Genomic DNA, 15,852 nt, shown 5'->3' on the forward strand with positions numbered 1-15,852 from the left:
ATATAATCTTTTAGAAACTTTTACAGAGAAGGTTTTTAGAAAAAAAAATGAATAAAGCTATTTTAAAGTTGAATAATTAATATTTAGTTAACCATATGTTAGTGATATGGTTTGGCCGATCAACATGTGGCTGATCAACACAAACCTCATATACGAACGGGATATCAAAAGCAATTTGCTTTCTTTTCGATCAGTGAGTGTGTGTGTAAGTTTTTACTCCTACCTCAGAAATGATTCTCATATGCTTTTTCTAGAAAAGATGATTATAAGATAGAATTAGCAGATAAGACGTGTAGGGACAGTACCATCCCTGATTGAATATCAGGGCATCCGTAGTGTGGAGAACAAGGGGGCTCTTAACTCTTAAGGCCTTAAAGGCAACCTTATACGTGGAGAGAAAGCTTCAAGTCAATCTAAAGTTTCGAGCTACCCTCAAGCTTAAGGAATATCCTCAGGGCATTAAAAAAGGAAAAAATATTGCTCTTCTCTTTCTCTCTTATACACTTAGAACTGTTGCTATGTTATCATTGCTCACATAGAGATGAAGGTGGAGGAGGGCACCTACAAAATGGTTGCCAATTGATGGCCCTCGCACCTTGGGTTTGCATGCTCGCAGCTCCACGAGCTCTACCTGTGGCCACCCAACAAGGAAGGTCATCGGCAAAAAGGGAGGAGAGAAGCAAAGTCACAAATCCACATGTGTGAAGCCTACTAGAAACAATGTCTCGCTGAATCTAACCATGTTGGAAGTTGTAGGACACCAGCCATAGATTTAACCATGTGGAGTTCGTTGAAGATATGGCTTCACAATAACCAGCAGCAAAGGTGACGGGGATGGCAATAGAATAGAACAAACGGCGGTGGGGTAGCATAGAGCTTTAGGGGATACAAATAAAGATTAAGCTTTAAGTTTCACTGGTTTTCATGGTTGCCAAAGGAGACGAGAAACTTCAGTACCGAGAACAATTGAGATGGGGACAAGAGGCGAAGAGGTCAAGGAAGAGGAAAAAAAATAAAATAGACGGTATATTAGCAATTTGTTGCTCTCACCTTCACCTTAAGGGTAGTCCCAGGTGGGTCCCACCTTACGCTCTTCTACCGTACGAAATTTTTGGGTAGGGTAATTCTTTGTATTTTTTCTCAAAACAGGTTATAAGAATAAGTGAATGTCGATTTCTAAAACTTAATTTCAGAGTTGATGTGGGCAATTTTGTATCATGGTTTATTCTTCTAACTTTGCTTTTAAAGTTGCTAAGAACAAGTATATAAAAGTTTTACCCATAAATTATATAAGTATAAGCAAAATGACAAGGTTATATTTTTCCTTTATAAAGTTACGATTGATATTTGCGGCCATCCAACAAGCGGAAACTTTTTACATTTCCAATCGGTGAATGCATACAGCTTCTCCCTGATATATATGTCAAACTAATTGTACAGAAAGATTGCATAAGAGGGGCAGATACAGATTTTAGAAATTAACGTGGGGTGAACCATTGTGACACTTATGATTCGACGCATATTAACTACATTGCAATGAACAAAATAATTACGGAGACTAAAGCAGAATTTTCCATGTATTTTCCTTCCCAGAGCAGCTCAATCCCTCCTAGCTATGCTTGCAGGATCGATATTGACCGGTGCAGGTCACAATTCTTCCTCATTGAGCTGATCAGCTGAATAATAATATACCTATTGGTTGCAACCTTTGGGCAGTTAAGCAGCAGCCTGAGGGGAAGAGAAGATGAGGCTCATCAGGAGCCCAACCAGAACACCTATGAGCCCAGCAAAAGCAGCAAACGTCAAGGAGAAACCCGCGTCGCTCTTGCGGCTTCTACGCCTCCTAAGCACATCCTGTAAAAAAAAATTATGATGGAAATGGAAATCAGTATAACGGAGCCAAGGGGTGTACAAAGTTACAAATGTTTCGTCTTGAATTCTTGATTGATTGCTAAATATTCTGCATCCAAGAGATGCTTGTGACAATGGAGTTTTTAATACACATTTGAGTTCCTACAATTGTTCCGTACCATCTATAAAATAGTAGAAAACGTATATTGATGTGCCTTTGTTTATCTGAAAACATTTGTTTCAGCAACCCATCAAAGAAACAAATGCTGAGCACGCTAAAATTTGCATTTCAAACGAAAAACTGACCAATCACAAATTGTAGAAATATAAAACTTGCTACCCACCAAGGACTAGAATCTTTTTTGCATTAGTCAAAACTAATTATTTTCTCCACGCTAAACATTTTTCTTGGTAGATTCGAACGACAACAAATGAGGAAGAGCAGCATAAGGTTCCCAGTTCAGATGTCAATATCACGAGTAACATATGTTCACATAGCAAAATGAGTAACATATGAGCTACAGTGAAGTAAAACGGTGAGCATAAAACGATGGAAGTTCAAAGAAGAAGAAAAAAAAGAGAGGCTAACCAATTCACGTTGCATTTGCTGATTTTGCTGCAGAGTGTTATCTCTTTCATCTTTCAGGCGTTGTATTGTCTGGATCTGAATGGAAGAAAATGAAGAAATTATTAAGAAATAGAAACAGTAACAGCACTCACAAAAACATGTTTGTTTGTTCAGACAAGCTTGATTAAAATTGTACAGAATTACCATCAGAAAGGGGACAATTAATGAAGCAAACTCTTTAGGAAATCAAGATTTTGTACAATTTCTTTATTTAGAATATGTAAGTCAAGGTAAAAGGAAACTATTATTGTCATAATGGTCAAAAGGAAATGAATTCAAATTCTGGTCCCAGTGCACAGTTAACAAGTGCAAAGGCAAGCTCATAGGCCTCTGGGACCTCACTCCTGCCCTCAATTATGACCTCACTAAGTGTAGGAAGCTTTTCTCAGGTTCAACTATTATTTCAGCCACCATATGTTGTTGCTTCACTCTTCCTAGTGTTAAGACTTGCATGAACAAATCAACTCCAGCATCTCAATACCGTTTTGCAGGTGTGTTGCATTTGAACTCTTATGGAGCAATGACAGATTATGATTATTTTTCTCACTAAAAGTAAAAATTTAGGGGAACAGAATATTTATGCAAAAGGCAACTTTACGATGCCATGAATTATGGTAATGCCTAGAATAGCATGATACTTTCTTGTCAGAATTTATCAGAGATCTATTTGTTGTCATATTATTTTGTTGCAGTTCCCCAGTAGAACGAGAAATGCCTTTGGGATCAAATGCATTACCTCTTCCATGCTTGCATTTTTCAGCATCTGCGTATAGCATAGTGTAAAACATATGAGTCCTCTGTACAGAAGGTTAATCAGCGTGACACAAGTTTCCAGCATAGTATATATTCTCACCGCAAGATCATCAGACCCTGATCTGAAGCTCCTGCTTCCTGAAGATGTAATACCAGAGTCGTCAGAACTTCCACTGGGCAGTGTATAAACAACCTTAAGCTTCATTTCCTCAATCACCTTATCAACTTCTTTGTTGAACTGGACCGATGCAAAAATGAAATATGGTGGTGGGTCAGTAGTCATGCCATTGCAACAATAATGCATCACTAAAGCTTGTAGATGATATATTTGCATTTTATGCTCACCGTATCAGGGGGAATCTCGTCCATGTCAGTACTGGCAGCTACCCTAGTGCTCTGAATCAAGAACTTATCCTTGCATTGCATATCTGGAGGGTACTCTTTCTGCGCCTGCAGCGTAACTACATCGCCGAACAAGAATGCAGATACCCAAACAATCAGCATCAAACAAGGAGCCTGAAAACAACCACGGAGTGAAATACCATAATGGCCAAACTGGAAGCATGTGGTTTACTTGTTATAGTGCAAGAATCCCATGGCTGGACTATGCTCGCGTTCGGCCGGACGAAATACTTCCTCGGTGATGTCGTCTTGACCTGAAAGGAAAAGAAACAAATTTTCATCAAACATTCTTGCCAAGTTTCAGCAAATATTGATAGAAAATCTGGAGGTATTCTCCCAAGAATGGAAGGCCATGGACCTTGAATGCAACATGATGCTCGCTGTTGTTCACCACCTTGAGATTGCAATAGCACGGTTTATCCAGCTCAACTACACACGAGAATTTACCGGAGAGAAGAACCGCACGGATGGTTACGGCTAACCATTCGTAAATTAAGAACTTAAGATAATCTCAAGAACTCCTCTGAACTTACATAGGAAAGTGAGATCCTCTGGATAAACAGATATCAGCGTTCCGCCGCCACCCATTGCCACACCTGATCAAAGTATCAAACCAAATTAATTGAAAATACAACAAAATATGCATAAATCGCTGCATTACAAAAAGATGTGATATTACCCAACCTTTTTTTTTCAACTGAGTTGAACTAAAACAAACTCAAAAAAGGAACATGAAGCAACGATTTGGAGGAGAAGCTGGAAGTGCAGGAGCCAGGAGCGGAGGAAGAGAGAGAGAGGGAGAGAGGAACGAAGGGGTTTGCTTTGCTTTTCTTGGCTTCCCGGCGACAATGACGGGGCAGCACTCACTTCTTGGGCCCATGGCAGTTGCCTTTTCCCATTTTTTTTTCTAGTGAACAGAAAAAACTCATTTTTTTTATTTAATTGGTGGCTGATGATTTATGTAGTTATGTTACTATTTACTATTCGGTGTACCTTTTCCAAGAATAGAAATGCATGGCACTTGGCAGTTACGGAGTACTTCCTACTTTCTTATCGTTTTACCAGTAATTTTCATGAGCATGCTCAGACAGGATGCATTTAAATACTCAAATGCGATAATTTATAGGCGTTTTTCTATTCATCTTGTGTTCAGACTTCATCATCACCAAAGATGAATTTTAGTTGCCATATTTTTCCATTTTCTCCCCAAAATGATTCAAATATCACAAAGTGCGGAGTTATAGGATAAGACAAGGAAAAAAAGGGTCCGAGGAATATTCTTGTCTGCTCAGAGTGTTAAACAAACATTAGCCATTTTGCGCTATATTTTCATCGACGAATCATTGGAGCATCCTAGCAAAATACGATTGGAAAATCGTTGGGGTGTATGTAACTGTTATCTACTAATGGAAGGAGCTCTACAGTTTTTTTAATACCTGGCAGATGAGGTTCCCAGTCATTTTTCCCACTAAGAGACATGGAACAACCTAATAAAGCAAAAAAAAAACAAAAAGGTTATAAAGAGTGTGCCACTCAGTTGTTGCTTAAAGAAACTAAAGCCAAAACTTAACTTCAACTGGAATTTGTGTTATCAAGTAGGGTACAATTCAGGACAGACTACCCAAAATTCAGTTACAAAATGTTAAACCAATAAATAACAACTTCAGCATGATGCTTCAGTAAGAATAACTATAAACAGCAATTCTTGCCTTTGGATGTGTACATTTACACATCAGATTGGGAAAGTAGTTTGAATTCTAGTAGCACTGCCAAGACCAAATAAATAAACATCTAATGTCATGTAGCCATGGAAACAGTCTTCCAACACAGGAGTAGAAATGGATACGGTCGATGGCTCATCAAACCAACCAGTGCTGCTGGAAACTTCAGTTCTAATTTATTATAACCCATCAATCCAACTACAAATCCATAAAAATGCAGATGTCCTACCACACTTGACAAGAAGTTAGCAACTTTTCATTCATGGCAGTACTGTACACGATTAGAGCATCTCAAAAAAATTTTAACTCTCCAAATCAAAATTAACCATTCATTTTAGTTTTGGCAACTCGAATTTATAGAGCATCTTCAAGAGACTATCCATCCTCACTCGGGGAGGATGACAAGAAGGTCCCACCCACGTGAGACCCACGGATAGCAATTGTACAGTGAGAAAATGAGTTGCTAGATTTGGCCATCGAGGACTTAAGTTTAGCCATTCAAATGGCATGACAAGTCATATAGCCATTTTCTTGGAGCACAATTTTTATGCAAAATTGCTAAATTTAACTATAGCAATTGAAATGGCTATTTTCTTGGAGTTGCTCTTATTAACCATAAGTTAGAAAGGCAGCTGACAAGTGTGAACCCAAGTTTTCAAGAGAAGGATGCCACTAAATTCATAACAACGTGGTAGTAGAAACTTTATACACTGCAAAGAAAGTATATTTCCACTGCAAGACAAAATATGTGCCAAAAAAAGCTGTAGATATTACACATTTGAAATTTAGTGTTACAGTGAAAAGCATATATTTGAATAAGAAAATAAAAAGTGTTTGCTAAGATAAATAACAATGCTAGTGGGAGAAGCTCTTCTGCCAGCATGTCTACTATTACTTGAAAGTTGAAAACCGGGGAAGCTTGTGCTTCAAATAATACAACTTTGCTCTCCTCACTTTCTTGTGCCTGATTACTTTAATTTCCTTGATCCTGGGTGAATATCTGTAATGGAAGATATCAGCTGCGTTAGAAAGTCCATTATTGGCCTGTAAGGATTCTTTTCTGCTTATTGATACACACAAGTCTTTTGCATATCCCAGAAAAAAAACTGGATTAGTAATTCAGTAACATTGTACAGAAAACATTAGTGACATGTTATTGCAGAAACTCTGGATGATGCCAGTAGCGAACTAACTGTTCGAGATATATGCTTTCCTATTTCCAGATCTACAAGAGGCCAACATAATCTTTATGGGGTGCTTTAATCCTAGCATGGTTTCTGTACCAGGGACTAGGGGATCTATCACCTTTCTTCAAAGGGATTATAACAGAAAATCCATGTTGAAAGATTGTCTGTTATTTTCTTGTCACCAAAAATAAAAGTTGCAAGTAACAAAACAATTACATGCAGCACTAAAAAGCATATCAGAATAGAGCTTTCAAGTTTCAACTTCACCTTGCTAAGAACATTCATGAGTAAAACGCAAATAAAAAATGGCACAAACTTTGTAGAGCTAACTCTGAAGCTTTGGATAGAAAATGTCAGTGTCGAGCAGGAGTCAGAAAGTGTTGATAAATAATATGATTAATCGAATGACAGTGTGACACACACCTAGTTGATAGATTCAGTCTTGTCCTTGCTGAGAAAATTACAAGTACTCAAATAATTGAATAACAGTAAAATGAAAAAAAAAAGCAAATATGTCCTGAATTACAGCAATCATCTGAATTTGTAAATAGGAATAAATGATGGTAGACAAACTAAGATTTTGCACTATAATGCTTAAGAATTTATTCAACTCCACCCATTTCAACTATTCAATCAGTAGTCAGTACCTCAAATTGAATAAATTGTTATATTGTAAATCAACTTATAAGTTACAGTATAACAAAAGATACTGTAAGTTTTGTCATTGTGAATTCTCTACAAAGACACATCAAACCAGCTTAAAGCAAAGGTTACATCCTACTATCAGTTTACATGAAGGAACAAAGGCACATAAAGTTGCGTGGTTTATTATTCCTATATATATTTGGATGAAAATCTTATTCCAAATTTACTGGAGTTACATAAAAGTATGGACATGGAATTTTATGTTCCAAGATTTCAGTATTAATTCAGTGTCATCATGTGATACCAGGAGGTCCATGAACATTATTGCACAGAGAAAAACTGGAACCAACAGCTCCCACTTACATAGGGAAGGTAATTTCAACTCCAACACCAGCAATTATCCTTCTGACACGAATCGTGGTGTGAACACCAGATTTGTGCTTTGCTATGATTATTCCCTTAAAGAGTGACAATCTCCTCTTGTTGGGCCGTTGCTGCAGTAGCATTTGCTTCAGACGTCAATAGTGTTCAAATTGGAAACATAGAAAAACATTCATGAGCCATGACTTGAAAATCTCACCATCCTAAGCTCGATGATGTCACCAGGCCTCAGGTCTGGTAAAGTCTTCACCTTTTCAGACTCCTCAATGAACTGTTTGTTCAGAATCTACGGCACAAAACAACTCAAGTGAAATAGCGTCTCACATTTAAGTATCAAAAGTTGTCATGGATGTGACTGTAAAATAATTTCTAGTTTTAAGACAAATGGTAATTGCACAGAAACCCAGGACACCGCCAAATCCAATCGAGACAGGCTCAGGAAGGCATACAAGAACAAAAAAGAATTACAACGATGCCACAATAGAATCGTGTCTCCCTTCCTGACTTGTCTGCCACCAAATTGAACCCATGTTGAGAAAAATCAATCCCCAATTCCCGTTGACTGAATAGGTTACGTTTTCCATTTACAGTTTGTAGCTTTCTTTTGGAACGAATGTAAGTAATTCTGCCATAAGTGTTGCACCTAATGACTAATGAGTTGGTATTAGAGTTCTGCATATTGAACACAGAAATGTTACTCATATATAATCATAGGTAAATTCTTGCATTTTCACTAAAAATATGATTAGCCGCTGCTTCCGCCACCTGCATTGCCACCGAGAACCCAAACGTTAAGAGAAGTTTATGAGAAGACTCAGAAAATGCTCACCCCGATGATCTCGCCGAACTTAACCGGAGGCCTGCTCGGCGGCGGGGGCTCATCTTCCTCCTGCTCTTCCTCAGCCACCGCGACAGCCGCCTCCGCCTCCGCCTCAGCCTCAACCTCACCCTCCTCGGCGTCAGCTGAGGCAGCAACAGGCTCAGCCTCCGGCTCTGCAGCGGGCTCCGGCTCTCCCGCTTCTGCGCTGGCGTCTGCGCGAGGGACCAGGCGACCAGTCCGGGCCCGGCGAGCGGAGGCGGTGAGGGAGAGCCGGCGGAATGTGGAGGACACCGCGAGGAGCTGCGGCGGCGGCGGTAGGCGGTGGTATACGGCGGCGCGAGGTATTAATACGCCGGAGATGGCGGCGGCGGCCATCGGAAGGTTACGGCGGCCGGGCGAGGTGTCAGGCGGGGAGGATTGGGGGATGAACGCTATCCGCATATCTTTTTGTGGGAAGGCATTGTGTCGCTGCAAGTGGGTCCCGCCTCCTATCCGAAGCTTGCGAGCGATCTGAACCGTAGATTCGGTGAGTTGTCACTGCAGAGAAATTTCAAATGTTGTTTTTTTATATATATGGAACGGTAGTGTTATTATTTTACTCACTCCTTTTCAGAATATAACATATTTGACTTTATTTTGCTTGTGACTTATTTTATTATCAAAAGAACTTTAAGCACGACTTGTCATTTTTATATTTGTACTCTCTCCGTTTCATAATATAAGATTTTCTATCCTTGTTTAGATTCATATATATGCTAATGAATCGAGACATATATATATAAATTGTATATATTCATCGATTGATGAATTTATACTAGACTAAAAAGTCCTATAATATGAAACTGAGGTAGTACTAAATTTTTAAATAAGACGAATGGTCAAATATTGCAACCAAAAAATTCAAACATCTTACATTATAAAAAGGATACAGTATATTCTAGCTAGCCGAGACGCCCAATATGTGGCTAGCAACGACAAAAAATGTATATTTCAATGAAAATGGAAAATATGTATGTATTTTCGTTATCTTTAAAATTTATTAAACGTTTGACTCGGTTTGAGATATTATAAATTAAAATAAAATCTTATCTAATCGAGTTTTTAATTTTGTTGTTTCTAGAAGTCTCACCCTACTCTTGTGCCTCCTCTCCAGGAGCTCACCCGCTGCCCTTATATTCTTTATACTCACAGAGTTTTATCTTTTCACCCGCTGCCCTTATATTCTTTATGCTCACAGAGTTTTATCTTTATAGTTATTAACCAGAAGTCTTGTCAACAGCTAGATTATGTGCATGTAAACATATCTACATTCCTAAAGGGTCTTTGCCACAAACGCAAGGCCTATAAATGAGGAGTAATCGAGAAAAACACACTCGCTAATCAAAATAGCACCACATAGGAGTAGGGTATTATGCATGTTGTGGTCCAAACATATCTACTTCGATTCATTCCTTTCGTTAGCTCCTCTTCAAGAGGCCCTATTTTGTGAGATAAGGCATGCACTTACTATTTCTGGTTGAAGCCCATATCCTCCCTCTCGGCATTCGTTTGCTGATAAATATTATATTTCTATAAACATAATCGTGGTTTCTAAATATATATATTAGATTACATATACAACTATTAAAATAGAAAATAAACTTGGATTATATATATCAATTACATTCTTTTATGTTTTCATAACTATGGTTTAAATGGTATACAACACATCTTAAAAGTAGAATTATATTGTATACAACTCTTAAGTTCTCTATTTTTAAAAAATAAGGTTATATTTTGTGACATTATTTTTCTATTTCTTATATCAATAGAGAATTTATAGCATCAAGAGCGAATGTGATGGCTCCTTTTTGGAACTATAACAGATATTTGACATTTAAAATTTAGTCAAAATTTTAAATCTTTAAGCATATATTGTATAATGAGCCATAAATCTAAGATTTATTAATTTTACGATATTACGATGGTACTTTTCGAGGAAAATCTATGCATACTTAAAAATTAACAATTAAAAAGTAACCGTAGATCAATGTTTCAAAAGGTGCATTTAAACTTTTATATCATAAACAACACATTTAATATTGATTTTATCATAAAACTATATACTCAATGCATGAGTTATCGAAAAGTTACATATATAAGCCATGTTTGTTTTATATTAGGATTATTGTTCAGTTGGATTATAGAAATAATCTAAAACAAAGGATTAGATTATTCCGACATTCTATCATAGTCTAGTGTTCATATTTAATTTAAAAAGTTCCCCCAAGGCAATTTTTTTTAATTATTAGGTGACTAAATACCCACCGCCTTGTGCAATTTAAAGTAATTACATACTTTGTCGTCCATTATATACTACAGCTTATAATAATCTAGCTCAATAATCTGTATTATAATAACCTTAAGTGAAAACACACCGTGCCTAAAAGTCCCATTAGGACATAAAAAGTAAGGATGAAATCTCTGTAATCCAATGGTATTTTAATGATTGCAATAAATTATGTCTTGCATTTGTTGTTTCATGATCTAATAACTTCAATCTTAAGTTCTATGAGCAATTTGATGTTAATGTCTTATAGTAAATTGGCTTAAGCCATTTACTTCATACTAAAAATTTGAAAGTTGTACTGTACACTAGTATCAATTTTGTTGGTGAATGTGACCCATCTTGGTATTTATAGAATATCTTCAAAATTCCTTTTAAATGAATCAAACCTCTACTCGATAAGTTCCAAAATGTAAGGATTTCTAACATTCAAATATTGTTTAACAACATAAGAATTTCTAAAATTATTCACCATAGTAAATTTCTCAAATCACCTCCAATTCAATTTCTTTCTATCTTACCCCCCCCCCCCCAATTACCCTATGATCTTCATCCGTTCACATTTATTCGGAGGCGCCAAAGTCATTTCTTCTTTATTTTAAGCATGGCTAAATAACCTAGAAATATTTATATTTCGGAACGGAGGGAGTAGATTGCGGTTTAACTACTTTAGATGCTTGGAAAATTCACTACATAATGTTTAAAATGAGGAATAAACATGGCAATAAACTGAGTGTGTTTATGATCGTCCATGCAACCTAAGCAAAAAATATTGGATGCTTCTTCCTCTCTGGCAAGTGCATGCACCGCAGCTTCCATTACTCCTTTCTAAGTTTGCATGCTTTATACATATGTTACACCCTTCTCTCTCTCCCTCATCCTTCTCTTGTCCTAACCACAATACTATGATTATTTCCTAATGTTTCAGCCAAAACATATTGTTGTTTCTTAGTGTCCCACCAAAATGTTGCACTAGTTTTTTTGGCATTGTTTCATACTCTTTTTCTTAATTTCTTATGAATATATTGATGTTTCAAGGGTTAAGGATCAATGTTTTGTATATGAAACTTGAAAATTTCAATTGTCATTCAATTATGATTCAACAATTTAAAATATTAAAACTCATTCTAACATAGTGATGAAACATTCTTTATATTAATAGTTGAACATCACACCCAATCTATAGGTGGATCCATGAGAAACCAAAAACATACTTTATACAAATAAGAGTTGATCACCTACATGCCAGGCATACGATAAATCATAAAAAATCACGCACCTTTTCATGCTAGCTTTGTCAGCGCATGCATCACTCCCTAGCAGACTATCGCTACATGCACACACGCATATGCACTCCACAATGGGCAACAACTCTCAAATTGGACATAGGGGATGTGTTCTTTGATTAGTAACCTTTGAAGCATTTTTTCCTTCTAAATTATTTGTCTATTTTGTGGTCCAATTGTATTGTTGTACTTTTATAATTAAACATTTATAATAAGATCCTACATGATTATATTTCTATATATATTGCTTATGTGTATGTGTGTGTTGTGAAAAAAATATTGAAATGATTGCTGGAGAATTTCGCTCTCACATGTGAAATTGTTGCCATTTAATATTTTGGTGTACAATTTTAATTTCAACAAATAATTGTGCAATCGGACAAGTATTGGAGAAGAGAAATATTTAAAGCTTGCTAAATAAGTTGTTGTTATCTCCATGCATGTGATGTAGCATCCAACACTATACATGCAACAAGGAGAGATAGATAGAGATGCATGTAACAAGAGCATCAAAAAGAAAAAGAAATGCATGCAATTTCAGGTCAGGAAGGGACAGAGGATACATGCAACATGTGTGTTGCTCCACCAAGTCCTCTCTCCCCGCTCAGCCACTCCCCTTCCTCCGGCTCCGCCCCGCCCCGTGAAGCCTCTCCCACCCATACTGGCGTATCGCCACCACCTCATGGAGAAACCACCACCGGCATCTGTGTCGCCGCCTAAACACGCCCATCGTCCGCCGCCGGGCCTATGTGCCTTGCCTACCATCTCCTACAACTCCCACCGCGGCCTCGTCCTTGGGCTTACCTTCATCGCCTATGCGCTCTACCACGCCTCCCGTAAGCCACCTAGCATCGTCAAGCGTGCGCTCTCCGAGTCATGGCCGCCCTTCTACGACCCAGCGCTCCTTGGCGAGACCGATGTCGCATTCCTCGCCTTCTACTCCCTTGGCATGTTCGTTGCGGGTCACCTAGGGGATCACCTTGACCTCCGCCTCTTCCTCACCGTCGGCATGATTGGGAGTGGCACTGCCGTGGCGCTCTTCGGGGTCGGGTATTTCCTATCCCTGCACTCCCTCGCGTTCTACCTCATCGCTCAGGTGATCGCAGGACTGCTCCAATCGACCGGATGGCCCTCGGTAGTTGCCATCATTGGCAACTGGTTCCATGGCCGGAGGCGAGGCCTGCTCATGGGCATATGGAATGCGCACACTTCCATCGGAAACATCAGCGGCTCCTTGATCGCCGCCGCCATGCTACGATATGGTTGGGGATGGTCGTTCATCGTCCCGGGCCTACTCATTGCGCTAGGTGGTGTTCTTGTGTTCTTCTTCCTCGCGCCTTACCCAGAGGACCTTGGCTTCCCTCCAACTGCGCTACCCAAGAAAATCAATGAGGTCAGCATCAACGAGGAGGACAATAACAGTGCAAACATTGCTGGTGACAACAAGAAGGAGGACAAGAGAGATGCTGTGGGGATCTGGAAGGCATTTGCCATTCCTGGCGTGATCACATTCGCACTCTGCCTCTTCTTCACGAAGCTAGTCGCCTACACGTTCTTATACTGGCTTCCCTTCTACTTGAGTGAGACATGTACGTATGCAAAGGGATTTGTTTTTCATGAGTTTCTTTCAGATTTATAGCGATTAGGCACATCGATGCACATTGTCACGCCGACTTGATTTGACTAGCTAGTTTTTTGATGTTCTTTATATTAGATTGGTATGTTCTTTTGGTAACTATCAAAACATTTGCTTGCAAATCGAACTTAGCCTGTCGAGTTTGCATTAGATTATCATTGTTTTTAGTATATTAGCAATTTAGTAATTACTATGATAGGCTAGTAATTTACTAATTGACTAATTACTAGCCACATGATGCACAAAATGTGGCAGGAAATAAGTGCATGCTAGTTTATCAGGCTATACATACCTGGTCTTTTCTATGTTTTGTGTAAGTTTATCAAGAAGGTCAATATTTTAGTTTTTTTTTGAGTTAGAGTGATGCTAATGTGGCTCATATTGTTATGTTATGTTGCTTGTCTAATTACAACAACATGTGTTTTTTTCATTTCAAATGGTACATTACATTATGCACTTTGTACAAAAATTTGGCTGGAGGATTTAGCATTTTAGCTCCTTCAACTTGTTTTAGTACTTCTAATCATACAAAAAAGTAACTTTACTATATATATTTTTGTATTTTTATCATTTCAGTTAATCACTTTGTCACTTTGTTTTGGCATCTCTAGCTATTGGAGGCAAGAAAATGTCAATCACATCTGCTGGGTATCTCTCAACTTTGTTTGATGTTGGTGGAATCATTGGTGGAATTCTCGCAGGGTTCATATCCGATCATCTCAATGCAAGGGCCACTACTGCAGCAATCTTCGTGTACTTGGCGATTCCATCTCTTTATGCTTTTCATGCATATGGTGGTACTTCAGAAGTGGCAAACATTGGCTTGATGATGATCAATGGCTTGTTTGTTAACGGACCTTATGCTCTCATAACAACTGCGGTTTCTGCTGATCTAGGAACTCACAAATCTCTTACGGGGGACTCTCGTGCATTGGCCACTGTCACAGCAATTATCGATGGAACAGGATCGCTTGGTGCTGCCCTAGGTCCATTCATTACGGGATTTATTTCAAAACATGGATGGGATTCAGTTTTTGCAATGCTTATATTTTGTGCGCTAGCTGCTGGCATCTTGTTGTCACGTATTGTGAAGTCTGAAATTGTTCAGATCATTCAGAACAGGAGAAGTCACACCCTTGACATGTATAATAGAACTACAGGTAAGGACATATAAGACATTAATATACATTCTCCTCATTTTGCAGATGTCAAACAAGGGACATGATACATTGTGCTAATGTTTTCCTTCATGTTTCTCTCAGATTCTAGTGTCCGCCCTCTTTTAGGAGGAGATACTTGAAGTCAATGTAGTTTATATGCAATGGCTTTGCGGGATGCAATTTTGTAATGTTGTTATCATTGGGATATGCAACGAGAAAGGCAAACAAGATCAATCTTACTATCTTAGTTCCTATATATTTGTGCTTACGAGCAACATGATTATTATGGCATTTGTAGCATTTGTGGTCAGAGGAAAATATGGTTCATCCATGGGGACATTTTTTCGATATGCAAATATGTTATATGGTTCATCCATGGGGACATTTTTTCGATATGCAAATATGTTGTACTAACCAATTTTTTTCGTATCGCAATGCACTCTCGGTGCTAGATGAACATAGATATAGACTAATATGTGCCTTTTCCAAGTACCGGTCTTGAAGTTGTATACACAATGTTACTGCTTTTGAATCACAACATTGGTGAAGCAAGATCCTGATGACAATTTTGCATCTCTACATATGTATTAAATACTTCATAGTGCATTAAGAATTATATTTTAGGTTAGCACTCTAAAGTCCTAGCTTTTTGTTGCTATCTTGCCAGTGAATTTGTTCTAAATGGGAAATGCGATGCACAAAAGTTTTGTCCTGCATAGCTTACATGTGGCCTTGCTATATAGGTTGCAACTATGCACAACAATATAGCACAATTATCCAAAGAACTAGCAACATTTAACAGTTTCAGATAAAGCCAGAAGTACCTCATAAGCCTTTACAACGAAGTAAATATTGCAAATGGTGTTCATGGCCTCCAGTTATCACTACCGCAAACAGAATTTATCCATTGAAGAAGAAAAGACGTCGGTGTGTTAGGTCGGCTGCTTCAACTCGACCTAGAAGAGGGGTGTGGATTCTAAACTGTCAAGAGAATATCCCCTCATTTATTGCATGTCACTTAAATAGTTATAAAAAATAGAAAGATAAGTTAGTACG

General features: G+C 38.2%; 3 protein-coding genes across 3 annotated transcripts; 1 reads left to right on the forward strand and 2 right to left on the reverse strand.

Annotated features, from left to right (window-relative positions):
- Positions 1-1,387: 1,387 nt before the first annotated feature.
- On the reverse strand, positions 1,388-4,437 carry LOC102714534 (vesicle-associated protein 2-1). Its single transcript, XM_006647552.3, has 9 exons — positions 4,319-4,437; positions 4,168-4,230; positions 3,993-4,063; positions 3,807-3,888; positions 3,578-3,693; positions 3,333-3,470; positions 3,216-3,242; positions 2,441-2,515; positions 1,388-1,854 (listed from the first exon to the last, which is right to left on the reverse strand). The coding sequence occupies exons 2-9, from the start codon at positions 4,220-4,222 to the stop codon at positions 1,717-1,719; spliced, it is 702 nt and encodes a 233-aa protein (XP_006647615.1). The 5' UTR covers positions 4,223-4,230; positions 4,319-4,437; the 3' UTR covers positions 1,388-1,716.
- A 1,599-nt stretch (positions 4,438-6,036) lies between these two features.
- On the reverse strand, positions 6,037-8,815 carry LOC102704494 (50S ribosomal protein L19-1, chloroplastic). Its single transcript, XM_006648831.3, has 4 exons — positions 8,398-8,815; positions 7,768-7,854; positions 7,551-7,681; positions 6,037-6,355 (listed from the first exon to the last, which is right to left on the reverse strand). Exons 1-4 carry the CDS (start codon positions 8,761-8,763, stop codon positions 6,247-6,249), a joined length of 693 nt encoding a protein of 230 aa, XP_006648894.2. The 5' UTR covers positions 8,764-8,815; the 3' UTR covers positions 6,037-6,246.
- Positions 8,816-12,682: 3,867 nt separating this feature from the next.
- Positions 12,683-15,499, forward strand: LOC102704780 (putative glycerol-3-phosphate transporter 4). Its single transcript, XM_015833634.2, has 3 exons — positions 12,683-13,589; positions 14,248-14,796; positions 14,899-15,499. The coding sequence occupies exons 1-3, from the start codon at positions 12,683-12,685 to the stop codon at positions 14,934-14,936; spliced, it is 1,494 nt and encodes a 497-aa protein (XP_015689120.2). The 3' UTR covers positions 14,937-15,499.
- Positions 15,500-15,852: the final 353 nt, after the last annotated feature.

This window comes from Oryza brachyantha, chromosome 2 (genome assembly GCF_000231095.2).
Source record: "Oryza brachyantha chromosome 2, ObraRS2, whole genome shotgun sequence".
Lineage (NCBI taxonomy): Eukaryota > Viridiplantae > Streptophyta > Magnoliopsida > Poales > Poaceae > Oryza > Oryza brachyantha.

What these genes read in the sequence shown, in the direction of transcription:
- LOC102704780 (XM_015833634.2), top strand. Translation starts at nt 12,683, where the DNA reads ATGGAGAAACCACCACCGGCATCTGTGTCGCCGCCTAAACACGCCCAT. An exon ending in CTTCTACTTGAGTGAGACAT is followed by an intron (nt 13,590 to 14,247) that starts GTACGTATGCAA and finishes TGGCATCTCTAG; the next exon opens with CTATTGGAGGCAAGAAAATG. An exon ending in CATGTATAATAGAACTACAG is followed by an intron (nt 14,797 to 14,898) that starts GTAAGGACATAT and finishes TGTTTCTCTCAG; the next exon opens with ATTCTAGTGTCCGCCCTCTT.
- LOC102714534 (XM_006647552.3), bottom strand. Translation starts at nt 4,222, where the DNA reads ATGGGTGGCGGCGGAACGCTGATATCTGTTTATCCAGAGGATCTCACT. An exon ending in AGCATCATGTTGCATTCAAG is followed by an intron (nt 3,889 to 3,992) that starts GTCCATGGCCTT and finishes TTTTCCTTTCAG; the next exon opens with GTCAAGACGACATCACCGAG. An exon ending in ACGAGATTCCCCCTGATACG is followed by an intron (nt 3,471 to 3,577) that starts GTGAGCATAAAA and finishes GCATCGGTCCAG; the next exon opens with TTCAACAAAGAAGTTGATAA.
- LOC102704494 (XM_006648831.3), bottom strand. Translation starts at nt 8,763, where the DNA reads ATGGCCGCCGCCGCCATCTCCGGCGTATTAATACCTCGCGCCGCCGTA. An exon ending in AGTTCGGCGAGATCATCGGG is followed by an intron (nt 7,855 to 8,397) that starts GTGAGCATTTTC and finishes TTTGTGCCGTAG; the next exon opens with ATTCTGAACAAACAGTTCAT. An exon ending in GTTGAAATTACCTTCCCTAT is followed by an intron (nt 6,356 to 7,550) that starts GTAAGTGGGAGC and finishes CTTCCATTACAG; the next exon opens with ATATTCACCCAGGATCAAGG.